The sequence below is a fragment of the Heterodontus francisci genome, chromosome 5 (assembly GCF_036365525.1).
Source record: "Heterodontus francisci isolate sHetFra1 chromosome 5, sHetFra1.hap1, whole genome shotgun sequence".
Lineage (NCBI taxonomy): Eukaryota > Metazoa > Chordata > Chondrichthyes > Heterodontiformes > Heterodontidae > Heterodontus > Heterodontus francisci.
In genome coordinates this window covers 115,693,963-115,718,646 of record NC_090375.1, presented here as the reverse complement: position 1 = coordinate 115,718,646, position 24,684 = coordinate 115,693,963, and the positions used below count along the sequence as shown (strand labels likewise).

General features: G+C 41.2%; 1 protein-coding gene across 11 annotated transcripts in view; it reads right to left on the bottom strand.

Moving 5' to 3' along the window:
• Nucleotides 1-24,684, bottom strand: part of LOC137370017 (centrosome and spindle pole-associated protein 1) — a 302,437-nt gene that overhangs the window by 203,490 nt on the left and 74,263 nt on the right. For 9 of the 11 annotated variants that reach the window (XM_068031956.1, XM_068031948.1, XM_068031947.1 and 6 more), the window contains 6 exons: nt 22,987-23,192; nt 21,863-21,943; nt 18,499-18,600; nt 11,162-11,259; nt 4,304-4,400; nt 1,960-2,017 (listed from right to left, as the gene is read on the bottom strand). In XM_068031956.1, the coding sequence (XP_067888057.1) occupies nt 1,960-2,017; nt 4,304-4,400; nt 11,162-11,259; nt 18,499-18,600; nt 21,863-21,943; nt 22,987-23,192 (642 nt within the window). The remainder of the gene's footprint in view (nt 1-1,959; nt 2,018-4,303; nt 4,401-11,161; nt 11,260-18,498; nt 18,601-21,862; nt 21,944-22,986; nt 23,193-24,684) is intronic. The other 2 variants (XM_068031951.1, XM_068031953.1) reach the window with 1 other exon arrangement.

The window sequence follows — 24,684 nt, the reverse complement described above, 5'->3', positions numbered from 1 at the left end:
AAATTATTGCCTCTAGTGGCTAATCAGAAAGTTGAGTCATAATCTTAAAATTAGAGCTCGGTCATTTGAGAATAAAATCAGGCATACTTTTTCATAAAGTAGAAATCTGGAATTTTCTGCCTCAAAAGGTTGTGGATGGGACGACAATTGGAGTTTTAAAGACTGAGATAAAGTTTTGTTAAGTAAGGGCATCAAGGCATATGGAGCTAAGGCAGGTAAATGGAGTTGAGGTACAGATCAGTCATGATCTTTCTGCACAGCAGAGGAGATTCAAAGGAATCAATGGCCTACTCTTGTTCGTATTATAAATTATGCCCATATGGAAACTGCATATGCAATCTTTTAAACTTGGCACACTCTAATTGCACCCTCCCACCAGTGCTGGCACTGTAGCACCTCAGTTTGCATCACCCAACTCCACTGCCTGGTCTGCAAAACAAAACTTCTGTGCTCCAACCAACTCTACTTCTCTGCTTCCTAAATTGCCATATTTTCAATTCACAAAATGATACAGCACAGAAGGAAACCATTCAGACCATCGTGTCTGTGGCTACTGTTTGAAAGAGCTATGTAATTAATTGCACTCCCCTGCTCTTTCCCCAGAGCACTGCATTTTTTTCCTTTTCAAGTATATGCCCAATTCCCTTTTGAAATTTATAGTTAGATCCAAACTCTCATTATTCCAAATGTAATCTCCATGCTCTGCAGTAGAAATCTACTATACATCACGCTTACAATTAAGAACCAATAAGAGATTCATCCGTCGCTGGATAGTATAGAATTTGATTATTGCTGAAAAAAGATTTATGCTGTCAAAGTTTTTCGGCTTAAACTCATCAGGACAGACGCAAGAATGCCAAATTTCAAAGGGAGCAACAATTTATACTGCATGAGAAAAAGGTGCTGATTGATTGACAAGTCGACTCTGGTCAAGGCATTGCCATGGAGAATGCACCAGCGAACTGTTGTCCCCCATGCTTTGTTTAATTCAAAAAAGACACAACACCTGGACATGTTCCTATTGTCTGCAGAGGACAGGATCTCGTGTATGAATATATGTAGCTTCTAGCAAGCGCAAGTTAGCCACATTGCAAGCCCAACTGATAATCTTAAAGTGGTTGTTAGCGTAATTCTTAGCACACTCGGGATTGTTCAGTAAGTGCTGTCCAATCGTGGAATCACATATAATGTCAGACATTGTGTTCTGAGTTTTGCAAGTACGGACTGGTTGAGTACCGTCAATACTCAGCCTATTGCAAACAGACGAAGGGACATACTGTTTGATACGATCCATCAGTCCTTGGGATGTATGGCCTAAGTATCTGGAATCGCACTGGCACTGGAATTCATATACCATATTACTCATTTGTGTGGTAGGCAGAACATCTTTTTGGCTTGTGGGCAGCATCCTGTTAGTGGAAAATACCACCTGTGTTGCTACTGCATAGTCGCAGTTTGAAATAGCTAGCTTCACCTGTTGCTCAAAAGTTTGAGATACCTTATCCTTCCAGGGTAATTTGAAATAGAATGGGCACTTTTCAGGTCCGAAGGTGGTGGCTTTAGGCCCATTCGTCAGTATGCACAATACACAACGAGTAATGATCTTACTGGGGTAGCCATTATCCCGCAGGATAGCTTTGATGTGCCCTATTTCGGCACCAAGCTTGCATGGTGAGCAAATGGCTCGGGCCTTATTTACGAGATTTCCAATAAGGCCAATCTTATAGCGCATACAGCTGTAGGAATCCCAACACATATATTGATCAGAGAAGGTAGGCTTGCGGTAGACAGCAGCAGAGAACCCATTAGTGGATTTCTCAACTAGCATGTCGAGGAAAGGGAGCTCATTATACTGGCTTAGACTGGCCTGAGCCATTTGCTCATACCCATAATGAAGGTGCAGAAGGATAAAAGCTGAAGCTCTGTGTAACAATGCATTCAAAAAGGTTATGTTCTTACTTCCTTCTCTGGGTCTACAGCTCCTGAAGCAGCAACTCTGAGCTCAAACTCTTTTTCCCTATGACAGAAAGGTAATGAATTGTAAAAATCAATAATATTTTCCCCCTCAGATGCTGGTGTATAATTCTATGAGCAGCAGTAGCCCTTAGCCAGACACTGAAAATCATCAGGTTACGTAACCACAGTACCCAACACAATGAAATTTAACTTGACTCTCACCAACATTTGTACATACACTTCTAGCAGAGGTCACTGGGTAGCAACCAGAAATGGGAACGCTAGCCAACTTTCCATCACCTAACCCTAATCCATGGATATTGAGCCCAGTTCCAGTGTGATTCTGACTTAATCATAAAACTCAATAAATACCAGACATTCAAGCTGGTATTATGGCTCAGTTTCACACTGCACAGTGCATTTATCCACAAATCATATGCAGAGTATGGACATTTTTATTTGAAAAACACCCTTCAAAAATAGGGTAGCTTAGCTTTATTTTCAAACAACCTATAATTATTTTTTTTTTTATCACCGACCCAATAGTTTAGTGTTGTTAGAATGTTTTCTTTAAAGTATTTCTTAAGCTTCAAAGATTTCATTTTATTTACACTTCAAGATCCATGTCAGCTTTGTTACAATCACTTGGTTCATGGTTTATATTAATACTTTTTAGAGGTCACTTTTAATTTCACGGAAATGAAATTTCGGAATTCAAAAGGTTGCCAGACCACCCAAGGTACTTACACCTCAAAGGTTTTACCATGTTTATTATCAGAGGTCAGAGTTACAGGGGTAACAACACTAAACAATGGGTGGCCCTTCTTGTAGCTTCTTAATAGAGCCAAAAAGTCTGCAGAGATTACAGATGTCCCATCAGAGGTTTACATTATTAATATGATCTCCCAGAACAAAGAGAAGATTTGGAGTTGGAAATAATTAACTTAAGTTGCTATCATGGACATTCCATGTGTACTTATTGCTACGGAGATAGAGGTTGCTTGGGACAGAGGCCTTTTGGGTAGGGTGTTTTTCTTTTGGCTGGTGGCGTCATACAAGCTGTGGGCTTTTAGACAGTCAGTGAGTTGGTTTTTAAACAAGCAGCTGGCTTTTGGAAAGCTGGTGGCTTCAGACAAGCAGTTGGCTTTGAAAGCAGTTGGACTCAGGAACAAAGAGGCCATCGGGAACCAGGGGTATTTCTGTTTTGAGGCCCATGCTCAAGCTGGGAAAACCAGATTCGTGATGTGTTGAAAGTGAATTGGGGGATTTGCTAGCCGATGCTAGAGGGAGAATTCCCAGGAAATCTCAAACATCGCAAGACAGCTGAAAAATTAAGGAAATTGAAATGAATTCCTAAAAGCTGTGATACACTTTGGATTGATCCCAGGAGAAGTGAACAAACTATCATGATCCTGCAGAGTACAGGGGACTCAGGGTGGAAGTAGCAGTTAAACATGGGTGTTCTGTTGAAATTTAGAGTTTAAAGTATTCATCTTTATGTTCTGTTAATATTTTAAATTTAAAATATGTGTTTCCAAATTGTAGTGTTAAGTTAGTAGTGTTTTGTTTTGTTTAACTCTTGTACAGTAAAGGTTTAGTTTAAAACATGAAGTCTTGTGGCGTAATTCCTTCAGAAATAACTGGGAATTTGACTTTCTCTTTTTAAAGCTAACGGTCCCTAACAGGATCATAACAGCTTCCATCACTAATAATCAACTACACCAGGCTTTATATACAAAAAATAAATAACCAAGCTTTGAGAAGCAGTAATACTTTATATTGAAAGTATTTGCCCTCTAGAGAATAATCTTCTTCTTCAAATGCTGGTATTTTCGATAGCAATATTTCTCCATAATAACCTGTAAACATCCATTTTGAATAGTTGCCAATTAGGGAGTTAAGAATCATTTATGTTAGCATATTTGCTCACAACTGAATTCACTCCTTTTTGTTTAAAAAAAAAAGCACAAGAAAAAATAAAATCCAAAAATCAGGAAGCGTAGCCATATACTATAAATTTCAGTTACCCAGTCAGGTCGCTAATACATTTGCATACAAAATGTAAAACAAAGTGGAAGTTATTAAGCATGATTAACCAACATTCTTACTTAATATTGAACAGCATCTAAACTTGTAGTTATGCAGTCATAATTTATCAGCCCATGTTTGTAAACTGAAGATAACTGACATTAATTTATAAAGGGAGAAAACACTTGAAGAAAATTATGTGAATTAGAAGTATTTTTACAATTTTAGTTCTAGAACTAATAACCTTTAGGCATCGGTATTGTAGTCCTTGATTGTAAGCTTTGAACTGAGAAAATAATTTCATTCGTGTATAAATTACCGTTTCTTGTTTTTCTGTTTTTCTGATATTTGTTCCAACAATTCCTGTCTGTACCTCTCCCTTCTTCTCCTTTGGGCACTCTCCCGCTCATTGTTACCTAAAGATTAGTTAATATTAAAGTTACACCACTCTCTTCCCAAATTGTACTAAAAAAACAAAGATTCTTCAAACATCTAATAACATAACTATGAGCAACCACTCATTTGCAATCATTTCACAACTAACAAGAAACGCAAAAGTTGCCCATTTTATAGAAAGTGACTCGTTCAGCAGCATTTAGTTTGACGTTTGAACTAACTAGTGAACAGAAAGGGTATAGACTGGTATCTGTACAACGCAAGCAGAGGTGAGAGAACTAAGCAATGTTATAGTTAGCACACAACAATTAGGCGACTTCTAGAAGGTTTGCATTCATGTTGCATTTATATTATAGTTCCTTCATCACATAGCATCAAGTTCATCCCCTCAACATACTTATAAGTTTCTTGTACCATGGATATCTTGTCCTCTTCCTCCACTGTGAAAATGAATCAAGTACTCATCTAACTTAGTATAATTTTTCATTAAACCATCTATTTTAATGATCTTTCAATCCACTGAAAGCTACACTAATTTGGCAGAGGGATGGGCATCAAGATGAAACATTTTTGTGAGGAGAAACAAGGTGTGCAGAGAACTGGGAAAGAAAAACAACACTAGGTAACTAATAGCTCAGGAATAAGGTAGAAATCAAATGGGGGCAAATGCAAGGCAAACTAAGATGAGTTTGGAGCACATGTGCATAAATGCACATAGCACAATAAATAAGGTTGGTAAGCTACAAGCACAAGTTGCCACATGGAACTATGATATAATGACAATAGCAGGGTCTGGCTCAAAGAAGTAGAGGTTGGAAACATAATATTGGCTGCAAGGTAGTTAGGAAAGATAATGTTATGAAGGTGCTCCATTCTTAAAATGTTTTGAGGACTTGTGTTAACGATTATGGACATGGGTTCATTTGGAAAACTGAAAAGATTCCATGGATGTGTTTTTTTTTTAACAAGAGCCACAGGGAAGACACTTGAGCATTGTGTTTAAAAACGATCTTTACTGAATGTCACATGCCTTAAGCTAAATAAATAACAGGAACCTTGGTGACCAGGGAAGTTGTTTACAGAGAAGTGACGTCAAGATTTATGGTGGTCAGGAGGTTTTGACCTTCTGGTTGGGGTGTGGACTGTTTTGAAGGCAGTTGGGTTTGTCGCTTGCTGAAATAAACACCCAGCTCATCTTTCTCCACCTGTCTAAAGAACCCTGCGAATCCAGTGATAGTTGAAACCCCTGATGTCGTATTTCTCCTGGAAAGCCTACCAGACTAATTCTCAACATCTCCAGAACAAACTGCTTCTGAAAAGATCCCAGTGATCCTTCTCCATGTACTTGGATGCCAGACCAAAGGACAACTGATATCCTTCCATATCTTCTCTGTTTCTTTCAAGAAGTAACAAGTATTTGGCCAAAGTATTTTTTTTTTGTCTTTCTGTAAAGTGAATCTCTGCAGGGAAAACCTCTTTATTTTTAACCAGTGTGTGTGAGCGTGTGTGTTGGGTATCTAGAAGGGAATATCTATTTGCATTCATATTTCAACTGCGTGTTAATGCTTTTCATTTTTACTGGATAAGTCTTGTTTTATAATAAACTGATAATTTTGTTGATTATTAAAGAAACCTGGTTGGTGCATTTTATTCTGGGATAAAAATATAGCATATGATTGGCCGTATCGGTACTGGGTAAACATTCAAATCTATGTTGTGACCTGTGGAGAAGTGGAGCTAGAAAAAGACAGTTCACTCCTCCCGCCTCAGTCATAACAATAGGGAAAAGGAAAGGGGGCAGTATTGATCAAAATCATTATCGTACTGGAGAGAGATGATGTAGTTGAGGGGTCAAAGACAGAACCTATTTTGTTAGAACAACAATCGAGGAGCTGTTATGCTACTGGATGTATACAATAGGCCACCAAATACTGGAAAGGAGATAGAAGTGCAAATTTTCAGGCAAATTACAGAAAAAGGGGCAAGAATTCCTGAAGTGTCTACAGGAGAACTTTTTTTGAATCAGTGTGTTCCCAGCTCAAAGAGGAAGGAAGGAGTGCTGGATCTATTTGTCAGGAATAAAGTAGAACAAGTGGAGCATGTTTCAGTGAGCGCAGTTGGAGAACAATGATCCTCATGTCATATTTAACGTAGCTATGGAAAAGAACAAGGTACAATCATGCATAACAATACATAGCTGGAGCAGCATTTATTTCATCAAATTAAAAGGGATCTGACTCAGGTGGGTTGAAATTAAAAGTTGGTAAGCAAAACAGTAATTGAACAATGGGAGGCCTTCAAAGAGGACAAAGTTCAGATACTGAGCAGATACATTCCCATGAAGTGGAAAAGAAGGGCATCCAAAGTTAGAGTTCCTTAGATGACAAAAGATGTACAGATTAAAACGAAACAGGAAAAAAGAGGCTTATATAAATTGTAAGGTTTGTAATACAGTAGAGAACCAAACGGAATACACGAAGTACAGAGGAGATCTAAAAAAAAGAGAATAAGAAGGGCAAAGAGAGATTATGAGAATAATTTAGTGATTAACATAAAAGGGAAGCCAAAAGTCCTTTATAAATGTATAAATAGTAAAAGGGTAGTCAAGGATGGGTAGAACTATTAGGGGTCAAAAAGGAGACACTTATGGAGGCAGAAGGCAAGGCTGATACTGAATCAGTATTTTCATTTGTCTTCACTGCTGCCAATACAACAGTAAAGGAGGAGGCAGTAGCAATATTGTATAGGATAAAAACAGATGAAGAGGTACTTAAAGGTTGCCAGTACTCCAAGTAGAAAAGTCACCAAATCCAAATGGAATGTATCTTCGGCTGTTGAGGGAAGCAAGAGTGGAAAATGTGGCCACAATCTTCTATTCATCCTTAGATATGGGGGTGATGCCAGAGGACTGGAGGACTGCAAATGTTACACCCTTGTTCGAAAAAGAGGGAGGGATCAACATGGCCATTACATGTCAATTGACCTAATATCATTGGTATTAATCTGGAACAAAATTAATTGGCAATTGGGATAAATATGGAATAAATGAAAGTCATATTTTGCTAAAGGCAAATTGTGTTTGTTTAACTTGAGTTCTTTGATGACATAACAGAGAGGGTGGTGGATCAAGGTAGTGCAGTTGATGTTTAGTACATGGACTTTCAACAGGAGTTTGATAAAGCAACACATAACAAACTTGTTAGCAAAACTGAAGCCCATGGAATTAAAGGGGCTGTAGCTGCGTGGATATAAAATTGGCTGAAGGACAGAAAGCCGAGAGTAGTGTTTGCTTTTCAGACTAGAGGGAAGTGTACAGTTGTGGTCCTCAGGGGTTGGTGTTGGGACCACAGTTCTTTTTGATATATATTAAAAACGTGGACTTGGGTGTACAGGGCATGAAATCAAAGTCTGTAGATGACACAAAACTCAAAATGCAGTCAACAATGAGGAGGATAATAAATTACTTCAACGGAACATACAGTGAAATGAGCAAACACATGACAGATGAAATTTTATAGAGAAACATGGAATGATACATTTTGGTAAGATGAATAAGGAGAGGCAATATAAACTAAATGGTACGTTTTTAAATAGGGTGCAGAAACAGAGAAATCTGGTCACGGAACACAGCCTCCTGTCCACCTCCACGACGAGGGCCTCCGACACCACATCTGTGAACCAAAGCGCCTTCTCTCTGCCCTGGTACTTCATCTTCCACGGTTGCAGTTGCATCAGTGCTATTCAATGGTAGCCTTCTGTTAATCAGTGCACCATCCCTTTAAGAGGGACAGACTCCTTTTAAGATCTGGAGGCAAGCTGGAACACATAATAGCCTTGCAAGCTATTAGGCCCCCTATTTTGCATACAGCCAACCAGCAGCACAGGTCACAATGGGCTGCATGCAGAAATCATTTAAACGAGGAGCCAGCACAAAGTTTCTGTATTGCCTGCCTCAACTGGAACTGGCATGGGCAGGTTGCAAATCGCGACCATCACACCAAAAACGTGTGCAGACCAATTTTTCCCCCATAGAATACAAAAGCAAGGAAGTTGTGTTAAACTTTTATAAAACACCAGTTTGGCCTCAGTTGGAATATTATGTTCAGTTCTGGAAACCAGGACCTTAGAGAAAGTGCAGAAGAGATGTACTATAAACAGTACCAGGGATGAGAGACTTCAGTTATATGGAGAGACAGCAGAAGGTGGGGTTGTTCTCCTTACAGCAGAGTAGGGTAAGAGAAATTTGATAGAGGTGTTCAAAATCATGAACAGTTTGGGTAAAGGAAATAAATTTTGAGTATCAAGTACAGCTACAGATCCAGATAGAAGCACCCTCTACTGTATCCCTACAATGTTTCTTAACTCTACAGTAGCAATGTGAAACTTCTATTTCCTTAACAGCCACTCTTGTAGCTTCTTTAAATGAGAAGTAAATTTCATGTTCAATTCCACCAGTCTGAAAAACATCCATTAACCACTATTGTCTGTTTCCTGTCACTCAGCCAATTTCATATCCTTGTTGCTACTGTCCCTTTTATTCCATGAGCTATAACTTTTGTCAGGCAAATCCTCCACCTGCCAAGATTGAGGAACACGGTGTTTTGCTACATGAACAAAAACTTAAAAATTGCAAGCCCTGACTGGAAGGACATTTACATAGTACCAGACAATGTTGAAATAATGGGAAACCAGCAGTTGCTTCCCCAATACACAGAAGTGGTCAGACCAGTTTTAGTCACATGGCTAACTAGCTGTTGCAGAAAATTTGAAGTTCCAACAAAGGATGTCGGAGACTGTTCCATACATAGAGCTAGTCACATGACTATCCTGCTGGGCAACCTGGGAGTTTTTTTTTTAATTTGAACTCCCGACAAAGGGAGAACATCGTGTGCTCATGGACTGAGAACATCTCTCCTGCCTGCTCTTCTCTCAGGGAACTAAAACCATTGAAGACAAGTAAACTCCGAGAGAGAAAAGGTTTCCTACGTGAACAAGGTTTTGAGACGACTAGTGGGCCCTAATGAAACGCAAGACCATAGCTTCAATCAAGGACTATAGGGAGCTCAAGCAACGGTAACAAGATATTGCCTCAAACTGTTCTACTTATCTTTTCTTCTGCTCTTTTCTGTCCCTATTTGCATGTACGTATCAAGTGTGCATGCTAGCGTGGGCACGTCCTATATCTGTTGGCATTAACCACATTAGAGTTTAAGTTTAAGGTTTAATAAATTTCATCTTTCTTCTTTAAACCAAAGAAAGCCTGTTTGTGCACATTTCTTTGCCTTATAATTGGAAAGTTGTGAACAAGGATTCACAAAAAGGGAGCTCAAAAGACAGTGTGTTTAAAATAAAACCCTATTACAATAAGACCAGGTGAAGACAGCAGAAGACCCCTAGACACATTGCTCAACTGGTCATAACACTTTGCTCACAATTCTGTTGTGTGGCACTGTATCAAATGCCGTTTGGAAGTCCATGTACACCATATCAACAGCATTACCCTCATCAACCCTCTCTGTTGCCTCATCAAAAAAACTCCAACAAGTTACTTAAACACAATTTGCCCTTAACAAATCGACAATGGCTTTCCTTAATTTACCCATATTGGTTCAAGTGACTATTAATTTTGTCCCGAATTATCGTTTCAAGAAGCTTCCCCACCGCCAAGGTTAAACTGACAGGCCTGTAGTTGTTGGATTTACCTTTACACTATTTTTTGAACAAGGGTGTAACGTTTATAATTCTCCAGTCCTTTGGCATCACCCAAGTCTAATAGTAGATATATGCCACATTTAACTTGTAAGCCACAACTACACACCTCAGACTAAATTGAGCTGCAATCTTTTGCGATGAACTAGCTTTGTGAAACGATAAGTATATCCTTTGTATCTACTTAATATAGCAAAACTTGCATCGCCACAAATTTTCACCAACGCTTAACATTTCTAAAGCAATTTTGTTATATTGTAATTGAACTCTCTGCATCATCCTTAGAAGACTTATTTGCATAGTCAGTTTCCGTTATAAATGTGGACATGAAAACTTAGAATGGAAAAAATTAGTCAGAATGCAAGACATCAAAATAGGACTTGGGGGAATTATATTTACACACCCTAATCCAATTAATCCCTCTCCTTAAATCCCTTTTGGTATTTTTGTGTAGTTTCATTGCATATCAAATTTAGGACAAAGGAACAAATGCCACAAATATTTAACACAAGATTACTGATTTGACAACCATTACTTAAAGCACAACAAATACAGGATAAACCTTAAATTGTGGATAGTTAATTTCCAATCTGTATTCCATAGGATGAAATAAATCATGCCTTTGGAGAACACGCAACTAATAGTCAGCTTACAACATTTAAGTATAGTAGCCAGACACCTCTAAAGCCAATTCCCCTATAACACATATACATGTTGTGATGTTATGAAATAGCTCCCAGTGTCCCTCATTCGAGCAGAGATCATGGGACTAGCTTGGGGGGGAGAGAAGGAGGTATTAAAGATTGCCAATACCCACAGAACCATACCCCAACATGAGTCAGTATCTCAGGAAAAGACAAAGTAGGAGATAACTGAGAAAGGGAGGACAAAAAAAGAAACTTCAGATTTAATTTTTGCACTTTTCATGCAGAGGAAGTTAAAGCATTGACTAAGAACTTGAACGTTCATGCCAAATATATATGCAGATCATGGTTCACGAAAATCTGCTTCACTATCTGGTTGCAAGCAAAATATTATTTAACATTATTAAAAAGTTCTAGTTTTGACTTACCCAACAATAATCCTGTACCAAACGTGACATCATCTTTCACTGAAGCAGACTTTGAGCGTAGTCTCTGACAGTCATGTACTTCATTTATCAAATATCTACTGGCATGAGAATATGACAGTCAATGGATCATTACTATTTGGCACAACATAATCAAAGATAATATTGACTTTATACCAACTCCATACATAAATGAAATAAGTTACACTTTTTGGAGTTCACCACATACATACAAATTGAATTTGAACTTCAAGATCAAAAACCTAAATCTCAATGCATACAATAATTTCATACAGGCTTCAGAAATTTTTCAAGAAATATATATATCAGTGTCTTCTGACAAAGCAGAGCATGCGCAGAGCGATCGCCGACGTCATCAGTGCGCCTGAGCATTTGCCAGCTTGCCAGTATGAGTCCGTGCAGGCACGGGTCAACGTCACCAGGTAATAACGGCAGACATAATGATGTCCGAGTGTTGCCTCTCACCCCTCAATGGCTGTGATCGCCACCTCCACCCCCACCCCAACAGTATCCTGCTCCCTCCCACAATCGCCGCTTCTCTTCCCCACTTCCCTCTGCGCCCGCCTGCTCGCTGCTTCATCCCGCCCCCGCCTGTTCCCTGCTACCTCCCGCTCACCGCTTTATCCACTATTTCCCACCTCGCCACCAGCACCCCGCTCGCTCCATACCGTGCACTTCGCCGGGTAGCGAGGCGGGGACTGAGCGGCGGGAGGGAACAAGAAGCAGACGGGAGTGGAAGGATGCAGCGGCGAGCAGTCAGGAGCGGTGAGCAGTCAGGAGCAGCGAGCAGGCGAAAGCAGGATGAAGCGGCAATCGCGGGGAAGAGAAGCAGTGATCGCGGTGGGAATGGGGAAGAGAGGTGGTGATTGAGGCAGTGATTGTGGGAAGAAGCAGGGTACTGTTGGGAGGGAGATGGAGACGGCGATCACAGCCAGTGAGGGGTGTTGGGGTTTGGGTTCAATTCGTTGCTTTGTGTCAAAGTGAGCAGCGCCATCTTTAATACTGGCAGCTGCCTGAGATGTCACAGACAGTGACATTTCAGACGATGAAGCTGCATTTGCACATTTGCCAGTAGTGTGCCACCTAGTGGTTGCGTTGTCTGCAAATGCAGCCTCGAGATATATATATTATATATTCATAGAAAATAAAATTTATGCTTCTGGAATTTTCCTTTTCATTTGAATTGCGCATGATGAAGGAAAAGTAGGCGATCTGCACTGTAATGGCAGTGCAGGCTGTGTATCGGTATTTTGATTTGTGGACAATGAGACTGTTCAAGATTGCCACATCTGTAGGAAATATCTTTGCCTTGAGACTCTCCAGGAGGGCGAGTCAGAGACACTCTGACACATAAGGAAGGGATTGAAATTTCTGAATAATTTTCTACAGAGCAGTCACACCTCAGAGGAAAGCAGATGTGTAGAAAAGGGAGAATGTGGTTCTCAGTCAGATGGGTAGGATAAACTTTGGGATGATGAAGGAGGAGGTCCTGCAGACACAGGTCTTGTCCAACAGCTATAATGTACTTGATATCTGTGAGGATAAAGAGCAAGTCTGTGTGGAAGACAGCCACAGCACTGACCGAAGCTGTCCAAAATGGGGGAGTCAGGGGTGGAGCAAGAGAGAAAGACTTGCATTTATATAGCACCTTTCACAACCTCTGGACATTACAAAATGCTTTACAGCCAATGAAGTACTTATGAAGTGTAGTCACTATTGTAATGTACAAAACGCAGCAGCCAATTCATGCACAGCATGTTCCCATAAACAGCAATGCGATATGACCAGATAATCTGCTTTAGTGATGTTTACTGAGTGATAAATATTGGCAAGAACACCAGGGATAACTCCCCTACTCTTCTTCAAAATAATGCCACGGAATCTTTTGCATCCATCTGAGACAGCAGTCAGGGCCTCAGTTTACTTTCTCATCCGAAAGGACAGAATAGAAATGTAGCAGTTATAAGAGATTAAATAATAGGAGGTGGATCTGAGTCTGAAAGGGTGTATTTCCTACATGGGGCCAGGCTAAGGGATAACTCAATGTGACGATGAAGGAATTGGGAAAGGGAGGGGAAAAAGATCTAGTTGTCATGTTCTACGTTGGGACAAATGACATAGGGAAAAGGGAGGAGGTTCTGCTGAGAGAGTATCAGGAGATAGCAACTAAATTAAAACCTCAAGGGTGATACTCTCAGGATTATTACCTGAGCCACGTATGAACTGGCCCTGGGACAAACAGATCGGTAAGGTGAACACGTAGCTAAAGAAATAATGAGGGGTTCCACTTCATGGGACACTGGCACCAGTACTGGGACAGGAGGGAGGCATACTGTTGAGACAGGATGCACGACCAAGGTCCTAGCAGAAACAATAAATAGGGTGGTTTAAAAAAGGACTTTAAACTGACAAGTTCAGTGGAATGTTCAGTAAAAATAGTAAAAAGTGATATTTTAAAGATTAAAAAAGGGATAAAAGCAGAGTTCAGGTCACAGACAGTGATTTAGACACTTGAATGGAAGGGAATTCTTAACTCAAGTAGTTATAGTAGGAGTGACAAGTAAGAAACGTGTTAAGTTAAAAGGTGTGAGAAAGGCAGTCTCCTACCCAAATAAAAGTTTCATATACTACAGACGAAGTATAAGAAATAAATTTAGTGAATTAGAGGCCTAAATACACCTTAGAGGATCTGACATGGCAGCCAATACAGACTGATGGCTGCAAGCCATTCACAATTGGGAGTTAAATATCCCAAGACATAAGATCCACTGAAAGGGCAGAGAAATTGTAAGAGGCTATCGTTATATGCATGCTGCCCACCTAATGCCTGAGACAGGCGGTCAGTGGATAGTCCTGTTGCCCAGCAGCCACCCTCCAGTTTCTCATGGTGGCTCAAATACTGATGGTACAGGGCGCAGAATAAAGACATCATGACTGTTGTCAGGAAAACAGCCACTGGCAAGCATGATGTGCTGAATATGGTCACACACCAGTTGGACATTGAGTGAGTGGAACCCCTTGTGGGTGCAATGCATCTCTGAATTTACATGCGGCGAACACAAAGCAACATGTGCAGTCAAGGGAACTTTGCATCACAGGGAAGCTTGCTATCCTGGAGAAGTCGCATACTTGTGCCACATGCTTTGTTCTGGAAAGAGGGAATGCAATGAATTCTTTGCATACAGACCATCAGTGGCCTCACTTACATAACAGTGGACAGCGAACTGCAAGATGTTGGAGATGCCACCTGCTCCAGCCAGGAAGGAGTCCAAAGTTCATGGCCACGGTCATCTTTACAGCCACTGGCAATGCAGTACTCATACTGCTGAGGTTGCAGGTCTGCCTGCAACAGGTGGCAGATTTCAGTGAGCACCTCCTTAGTGAAACAGAGACATCATACATACTGTTCCTGGCTTAGGTTCCAGGAGGTGAATTATTCCTGAAGACCCTGGGTGCATATGGCCTCCTAACAGCCCTCCTCCCGCTCCCTCTTTGAGTAGCTTGTCTTCCTCTGCAGTGCCTCTGCTCCGTCACCCCTTCATGCCGCAGGCCAAGGGGGATAGAAAGTACAGCACCCATGACAGAGAGAAAGTGGTCTGAGCAGAACCCCTGAAGTGAGAACCAAAGCCTTTATTATGTGCCACACCACTCCCCGTCAACTTCACCAACTTTAAGTAGCAGTACAAGCACTTCTATTAACTCAGCAACAGCCAGTAGATATCAATCAGCAAACTAACCTGAAAGTGGTTGATGATCCCTTTAAATGGTGCTGGTGGGGTGCCCTTCTTGCTGCTGAATGCATGGTCAGCTGTGCAAGGTTAAGGAAAGGCAACAGCTGGAGTTTTGAGGTTGAAATCGGCACCAGTAGGGTCAAATCAGTGTTATTCACTGACTGACGTCACGATCTGATGTCTCTACATTCTTCTGGCATTTGTCCTCACGCCCGTGCAAATGACCTACCCAAAATGCACGCGTGGCATGGACACCATTTTAGACATGAAACATAGTGCCAAAAATACAGACGCTCTGCAACTAAATTTTGTGACCAGAGAGTTTGATAGCAATAGTGCAGCGGTGATTAAGACCAAATCGCAAAAAAAAATGGTTAAAAGGTGAAAATTAAAAGCACTTTGTTTGAATGCACAAAGCATTTATAGAATAGGCAAATTAGTGGGTTTGATCTAATACCTATAGCAAGCTGGTTGCATGGTTACCAAGGTTGGGAACTAAATATCTGACGGCACTTGACATTTCGAAAAGACAGACAAAATAGAAAAGGACAGGGGTAAAGGATAGCATGAGGACAGGAGTGAGGAAGGATCTTGGCTCAAAACAGCAGGAAGTAGAATCAGTATGGGTGGAGATAAGAAATAACAAGAGGCAGCAAACACTGGTGGTAGTAGCTTCTAGGCTCCCTAACAATAGTTGTGGTGTCAGGCAAAGTATAAATCACGAAATAAGAGGTGCTTGTGACAAGGGTATTATAGTAATAATGGATTACTTTAATTTTTGTATATTCTGGGCAAACCAAATTTGTAGTAATGGTGTTGAGGTTGAGTTCATGGAATGTATACAAGACAATTTTCTAGATCAGCATGTCAAGGAACCAACTAGGGAACAGGCTATTTGAGATCTAGTTTTGTGTAATGAGAAAAAGTTTGTTAATAACTTTGTAGTAAACGGGCCTCTAGGGAAGAGTGACCATATGAAAAAATTTTACAAAAGCAAAATACTGCGGATACTGGAAATCTGAAATAAAATCAGAAAATGCTGGAAATACAGCAGGTCTGGGAACACCTGTGAAAAAAGAAACTGAGTTAACGTTTCAGGTCGATGACCCTTCATCAGAACTGGTAAAAATTAGAAATGTAATAGGTTTTAAGTAGGTCAAATGGGAGAGGATGGAAAAAGAACAAAAGGGAAGTATGTGATCGGGCAGAAGACGAGAGACATTAAATGACAAAAGAGTTGGTGGGGCAGAGCCAAAGGAAGTAATAATGGGACAAGTAAAGAAACAAAAGATGCGTCCAGAGGAGGTATCAATGGCAGAATAACGAACAACCACTGTCCGAAAGCAGAGAGAAAAAAAGAAAACCATGATTAAGGCCGAAACATGCAAAGAAAAGGAATCAAATTATATTAAAATAAAAGGCTTATAATGTTGCCAAAAGAGTAGTAAGCCTGTGAATTGGCAGGATTTTAGAATTCAGTAAATGATGACCAAGAAATTGATGAGGAAAGAGAAAGAGAATATATGAGAGTAAACCAGCAAGAGCAAAAACAGATTGTAAAAGCTTCCATAGGTATGTAATGTGGAAGAGATTAATGATAGTAAACATGGGCCCATTAAAGTCAGAGACAGGAGAAAGTATAAATGGGGAATAGAGAAATCAGAGAAATTATACGATTATTTTGTATCTGCCATCAAGTTAGAGACACAAAAAACATTCTGGAAATGGTGGTGAACCAAGGGACTAGTGAGAATGAGGAACTTAAAAGAGAGAGAGAGAGAGGGGAAAAAGAGAAAACAGAAAAAGAAATAGGCTAGGTAGCTTGACATTAGTAGGTGGGAAAATGCCAGAAACTATTATTAGGGACGTGGTAGCAGACCACTTAAGAAATTTTTTTTATTCGTTTCATGGGATGTGGACGTCGCTGGCCAGGCCAGCATTTAATGTCCTTACCTAATTGCCCATGAGAAGGTGGTAGTGAGCTGCCTTCTTGAACCACTGCAGTCCATGTGGGGTAGGTACACCTACAATGCTATGAGGAAGAGAGTTCCAGGAATTTGACCCAGCGACAGTGAAGGAACGGTGATACAGTTCCAAGTCAGGATGGTGTGTGGCTTGGAGGGGAACTTGCCGGTGGTGGTGTTCCCATGCATGTGCTGCCCTTGTCCTTCTCGGTGGTAGAGGTCGCGGGTTTGGAAGCTGCTGTCTGAGGAACCTTGGTACGTTGCTGCAGTGCATCTTATAGATGGTACACACTGCTGCCATTGTGCGTCGGTGCTGGAGGGAGTGAATGTTTGTGGATGGGATGCCAATCAAGCGGGCTGCTTTGTCCTGGATGGTGTCGAGATTCATAATGTTAGATAGCTCAACACAGATTAATGAAAGGGAAAACATGTTTGACACATCTGTTGGAGCCTTTTGAGGTTGTAGCTAGCATGGTAGAGAAGGGGACTGTAGCATATTCGGATTTTCAAAAAGCATTCAATAAAGTGCCACACAAGAAGTTACTTAAAATTAGAGCTCATGCGCTTGGGGGTGGGGGGGGGGGGGGGTGCATAATAAAATAGCATGTATTAGGAATTGGTTAACAGGCAGAAAACAGAGAGTAAGAATAAACTGATCATGTTCTGGTTGGTATGCAGTAACTAAAGGAGTACCGCAGGGATCAGCTTTTAAAATCTATGTCAATGACTCAGATGAGACGATCAAGTATAATGTATCCAAGGTTGCTGACGATATGAAATTAAATGGGAAAGTAAGCTGAGAGAATGATATAAAACAACATTGTCACCTTGAGTGAATGGGCAAGAACCATGCCACCCCCCATTGCTTTTCCATTTAGATTAGATTAGAGATACAGCACTGAAACAGGCCCTTCGACCCACCGAGTCTGTGCCGACCATCAACCACCCATTTATACTAATCCTACACTAATCCCATATTCCTACCAAACATCCCCACCTGTCCCTATATTTCCCTACCACCTACCTATACTAGTGACAATTTATAATGGCCAATTTAGCTACCAACCTGCAAGTCTTTTGGCTTGTGGGAGGAAACCGGAGCACCCGGAGAAAACCCACGCAGACACAGGGAGAACTTGCAAACTCCACACAGGCAGTACCCAGAATCGAACCCGGGTCCCTGGAGCTGTGAGGCTGCAGTGCTAACCATTGTGCCGCCCCGTTTAGTCTGTTCTATATGTCTGCAATATTTAGTTTCCCACCTGGTCACCATGCAACCATATCTCTGTAATGGCTATTAGATCAAACCCATTTATCTCTATTTGTGCTATTAATTAGTCTATCCCGTTACGAATGTTTCATGCATGCAGATAAATCCACATTCCCATTAATCTGAATATCTCTAAACTTGCTGACAGATCTTTCTGTCCTGACTTACAATTTATCCAAAGAAGCAACAATGCCAAGAAAGCTTCCCAAGCTCTCAATGCACACTAAATTTATACATGACAAACTGGCAAAGTAAAATCCTAAGCAGAAATAGGACTGGATTGTCTGGGCTCGAGAGCTGTAAGCTGGGTATCCTTGCCACAGAATATGAAAATGCAAGACTGTGAATATTTACCTAGATTTTCCCACTGCTGAAACTGGTCGTCTTCTGTTTTCTTCCTTGTAGTCCTCTTCAATGCATGCTGGTGGTTCGTAATCTCTCCTCTCTTTATATTGCCTGTGGGAGAAAGATTAGCCAATTTCATGTCAACAAAATTGTATGTATTTAATGTTTTTTTTCCACAGTTCCTGCTTCGAAATGTTTCAACATGTGAAGGCAATATAAATAAATGCATATACTTATGTGGGAAAACTTCTCATTTTATGTGGATGTTTACTTTATTTCAATGTTTTTGAATGTAGAGAACACAAAGGAATGCAAATTTGCAGTATTGTAGTAATCTGTTTACTTGTCATGAATGGAACTGATACAGGTAGTTACTCTCTATACTTTTAAACTATTGAGGGTTAAAATTACAGTCGAATATTCTTTTTTTCCTTTGGGCCTCCTGATCTCGAGAGACAATGGATACGCGCCTGGAGGTGGTCAGTGGTTTGTGAAGCAGCGCCTGGAGTGGCTATAAAGGCCAATTCTGGAGTGACAAGCTCTTCCACAGGTGCTGCAGAGAAATTTGTTTGTCGGGGCTGTTGCACAGTTGGCTCTCCCCTTGCGCCTCTGTCTTTTTTCCTGCCAACTACTAAGTCTCTTCGACTCGCCACAATTTAGCCCAGTCTTTATGGCTGCCCGCCAGCTCTGGCGAATGCTGGCAACTGACTCCCACGACTTGTGATCAATGTCACACGATTTCATGTCGCGTTTGCAGACGTCTTTATAGCGGAGACATGGACGGCCGGTGGGTCTGATACCAGTGGCGAGCTCGCTGTACAATGTGTCTTTGGGGATCCTGCCATCTTCCATGCGGCTCACATGGCCAAGCCATCTCAAGCGCCGCTGACTCAGTAGTGTGTATAAGCTGGGGGTGTTGGCCGCTTCAAGGACTTCTGTGTTGGAGATATAGTCCTGCCACCTGATGCCAAGTATTCTCCGAAGGCAGCGAAGATGGAATGAATTGAGACGTCTCTCTTGGCTGGCATACGTTGTCCAGGCCTCGCTGCCGTAGAGCAAGGTACTGAGGACACAGGCCTGATACACTCGGACTTTTGTGTTCCGTGTCAGTGCGCCATTTTCCCACACTCTCTTAGCCAGTCTGGACATAGCAGTGGAAGCCTTACCCATGCGCTTGTTGATTTCTGCATCTAGAGACAGGTTACTGGTGATAGTTGAGCCTAGGTAGGTGAACTCTTGAACCACTTCCAGAGCGTGGTCGCCAATATTGATGGATGGAGCATTTCTGACGTCCTGCCCCATGATGTTCGTTTTCTTGAGGCTGATGGTTAGGCCAAATTCATTGCAGGCAGCCGCAAACCTGTCGATGAGACTCTGCAGGCACTCTTCAGGGTGAATATTACACTTTTTGATTCACTCAAGTTTTTTTTCTCAACAGATCAAGAAAAGAAAGCAGCATACAGATTACAGGGTTAAACCTACTGCAAAGGCAGACAAAAAACAGCAGGATTTTTTTTCTGGTTTTAGAACTGCTGTGCAGGAGAAATAATGCAGCTAAGTGAAAACAGACAGCAGGTTCCCCTGAAACATACAAATCAGGAAAGATTCACGTTCAGTCCCTTGTCTGTGCTCATCTCAGTCAAGACATCAATTAGCATGCTACAATTGGCCTTAATGTCTCCTGCAGAGAAAAGCAAAAAAAAAAATCAGGTAGGATCCTCTAATATCCAGTGACCCCAGGTGGAAAGGGCCTATGTTTGGATGTTGAGTGAGGACAGGCTGTGATACATTCAGAAATCAAATAACCTGTCAACATTCAATTGTGTGTGAAAATGGCCACTCATCTAAGTTGCTGGATATCCGTGGAATCATAATCCAGCATGGGTTTATATCTTCAAGAGAGCATGGGGGAAAGCAGAGGTTAGAAAAACTTATAGTGGGTAATCCATCATTCTTTGTCATTCATTCAACAATTTGCATTTTAATAAAGCACGAGAAGAAATTGACAGCAACCTGAAGATCTAAATGTTGATGGCAACTTAGAATCACAGAATCACAGAAAGTTTAAGGCACAGAAAGAGGCCACTTGGCCCATCGTGTCTCTGCTGGCCAAAAAACAATCCACCTATTCTAATCCCACCTTCCAGCATTTGGTCTGTAGCCCTGCAGTTTACGGCACTTGAGCTGCATATCCAGACTCCTTTTGAATGAGTTGAGTATGGAATTCAAAACACAAACAGATCAGCCATGATCTTATTGAATGGCAAAGCAGACTAGAGGGGACGAATAGCCTACTTCTGCTCCTAATTTGTATGTTTGTAATGTCCTTTAGGGAAGGAAATCGGCTGTACTTACCTGGTCTGGCCTACATGTGACTCTGGACCCATAGCAATGTGGTTGACTCTTAACTGCCCTCTGAAAATGGTCCAGCAAGCCACTCAGTTGTCAAGGGCAATTAGGGATGGGCAACAAATGCTGGCTTTTCCAGCGATGCCCACATTCCATGAAAGAATAAAAAAAATCTAGTCAGCCCCATTCCCTGCTCTACGCCACATCGAACAATATTTTAATTTAAAATAAAAATTATCATCTTGATCTATTATGATTAAAAACACCAGAAAACAAAAAGTTTCTACGTGTCCATGTGAGTTTTTCCTGGAGACCAGCAATATTGTTACAACTAACTGCTAGATCCCAACTCCTCCAAGCCAGTCCCTTCACGAGCCATGATGTCAAATGGAAACTCTAGAGTTCAGTGTGCCTAATCTGACAGTTCATCTGGGGGAGAAGGTCTTCCCTGTACAGGATCTTGATGGGCCAGTCTTTGCTGAATCAGGAAATCCAAGAACCAGATCTTTTTCAGCCCTTACTGCTCAGAAAAGGGTTCGACATTTCCACTTAATACAACAAATAATCTGTGCTGTGAGGGAAAACAGGATAAATCTGCAAGACCCTTTTTTTTTAAAACCAGACCATACAAAGCCATTGCAGTGACTGCTAAAAGCCACCTCTGAGTTGAGGATTCCATTTGTGTGGCAGGAGTTTGCACTGCACAGAGCTTCTAACTCTTCATTCTGCGCCCATTGTTTGGCTGACAGAACCATGCTATTCAGTTTGCACAAGCATCTGACATCAAGGAAGGTGGCTGGTGGAGACAAGGGCTGGTGGCTGGTGGTTATTTCCCTGGCTTCTCCAGAAGCAAGGGACAGACTACAAATTTGAGGAAATTCCATGATTTATGAAAACATTCTATCCCATATGTAACTGGAAACCTTGGCACAACACAAGATCACTTCTACTAGAAACAGTTCTACAATATGTATAGGGTGTATGAATGCCAAAATGGGAACAATAGCTCTGAATGGTTATTCACCTGTATTCATTTCTCGATCTCTGGAAGTAGTTGCCCAAATCATAACCTCCTGATCTTCTGTCTGTTTGTGTCTGAACATTTCTGGAAAGAAATAATCCACAGTTTAAATACTTTGTAATGGCCTCCAATAGCAAATGTACTATTGTTTAAAAGTTAGAAAATATTTTGTTCCTGTACATTTATATTTGTTTGCCACTGACATCAACAATGAAGTTAGTAGAAAATTGAACTATAAAACAAAGCAGCTTTTGCACCACTGTACGCAGAACATATCACCAAAACACGTGATTTCGATCCATGCCACAAACAGCAGTGCCACCTCAAGAGCAGTGTAAATGTGAAGTAATTTACAAGGAGCAACAGTTACACTCTTTGACTGGTTCTGGACTAGAGCAACTGTGACACTCCTTTCACATCGACTGGCAAAGCCATTTGGGAGTAGTTATTGTCCGCAACTTTAAATCTGTACGTGCAGTTGTTTCAAGGTCCATCATGGCTGTTGTTGAATTGTTGTGTATTTCGTCTTTATATCTCTACGCCTCTCTTTCTTTCTTTAGGTTGCTCCCTAAAGCCTACGTCTTTGACCAAGCTTTTGGTCACCTGGTCCAAAATCAACTTATGTGGCTCAGTGTCCGATTTTGTTACATAATGCTTCTGTGAAATGTCTTGGGACCTTTTACAATGTGAAAGGCTATAAATGCACATTGTTGTTGATTGACCAGTTTCCTCAGAGTTTTATAAAATGGTTCTCCAATAAGAATGCAGATTTAGAGAGGGTTTGGATGAAATAACTGTTCAAAAAGCTTAGATAACTTCCTGTGAACCAGTTAGTTGTACCACAGTTCTAACTGAGTGAATCCAGCAGAGGGCAATCAATGCAGTGACAGAATTAAAATATTTTATAGGTGTGGTTTCGATCGCAGTTATCCATCAGCAATTGTGAGTCTCAAGAGACATTTTCACATAGAATGTCACTGTGAATCAAAATAATTTAAACAGAACTAGTTAAGTAGACATTTCATTACAATACGATCCAGAAAATAATCTACATTAAAATCATGCACCCCCCATCAACTTCTTCAATTTTTGCCTCATCTGCAACAATGCTTCATTATTATTGTTACCTTCTCTGACGAATCTCAGGATCATCAGATCTGCGATATTTATCCTCTTCTTGTCGCTTTTGATTCAACAATTCCTCATAAGCCTCCATTGACGTATATGCATCTTTCCTGTAAGAGGCTGGTTCATGCATGGGTGGACCAGATCTTATGTGAGCTGCACCCTGAAAGCTGGTGTCATCTGAAGGATCAATATTCTCCTTATAATACTGGTTACAATTTTGAAATAAATCAGTTAGTATCCAAATAAACATTCATTCATTCTAAAAATTAAAAAGCATGCTACAGTTAAAATATTTGCATGAAATATGTACTTACTATACTAGGATACAAATCATGATGATACATAAGAAATCATTTCACAAAATATTACAAATATTTTAAAACAATCCAAACTGCCAGCAATAGAAATTGTCAGACAGCACATGAAGGAGAACGGAATAGGATTTGTTAAATTCTTTCATGGGATGAGGGTGTCACTGGCAGGGCCAGCATTTGTTGCCCATCTCTAATTGCCTTTGAGAAGGTGGTGGTGAACTGCCTTCTTGAACGGTTGTAGTCCATCTGGTGCGAGTACTCCCACAGTGCTGTTAGGGAGGGAGTACCAGGATTTTGATCCAGCAACAGTGAAGGAAAGGCAATACATTTCCAAGTCAGGATGGTGTGTGACCTGGAGGGGAACTTGCAGGTGGTGGTGTTCCCATGTTTCTGCTGTCCTTGTTCTTCTAGGTGGAAGAGGTCACGGGTTTGGAAGGTGCTGTTAAAGGAGGCGTCATGAGTTGCTGCAGTGCATCTTGCAGATGGTACACACTGCTGCCACTGTACGCGGTGGTGGAGGTAGTGAATGCTTAAGATAGTGGAGGGGATGCCGATCAAGCGGGCTGCTTTGTCCTGGATGGTGTCGAGCTTCGAGTGTTGTTGGAGCTGCACTCATCCAGGCAAGTGGAGAATATTCCATCACATTACTGACTCGTGCTTTGTCGATGGTGGACAGGCTTTGGGGTGTCAGGAGGTTAGGGTTACTCGTCGCAGAATTCCGAGCCTCTGACCTGCTCTTGCAGCCACTGTATTTATGTGGCTGCTCCAGTTCAGTTTCTGGTCAATGGTAACCCCCAGGATGTTGATAGTGGGGGATTCAGCAATGATAATGCCGTTGAATGTCAAGGGGAGATGGTTAGATTCTCTCTTATTGGAGATCATCATTGTTGATTGTTGATAGGGCAAGATGAATTAAGGTGGGAGGAGGTTGGAGCATCACCACTAGCATAGACCTGTTGGCCAAATGACCAGTTTCTGTGCTATAAGTACTATGCAATACCATTTAAATGTTCATTGCTCGAATATGACAGAGAATAGTTGGAGTCATAGTCATAGAGTCGTACAGCATAGAAACAGGCCCTTCGGCCCACCGCGTCCATGCCGACCATAATGCCTGCATTAATTCCATATCCCTCTATACCTTGCTCATTCAAGTACCTGTCCAGATGCCTCTTAAATGTTGCTATTGTTCCTGCCTCCACCACCTCCTCAGGCAGCTCATTCCAGATACCCAATATTCTTTGTGTGAAAAATGTACCCCTTTGATCCCCTTTAAACCTCCTCCCTCTCACCTTAAATCTATGCCCTCTAGTTTTAGTCATCCCTACCATGGGAAACAGACCCTGGCTATCTATCCTATCTATGCCTCTCAATTTTATATAC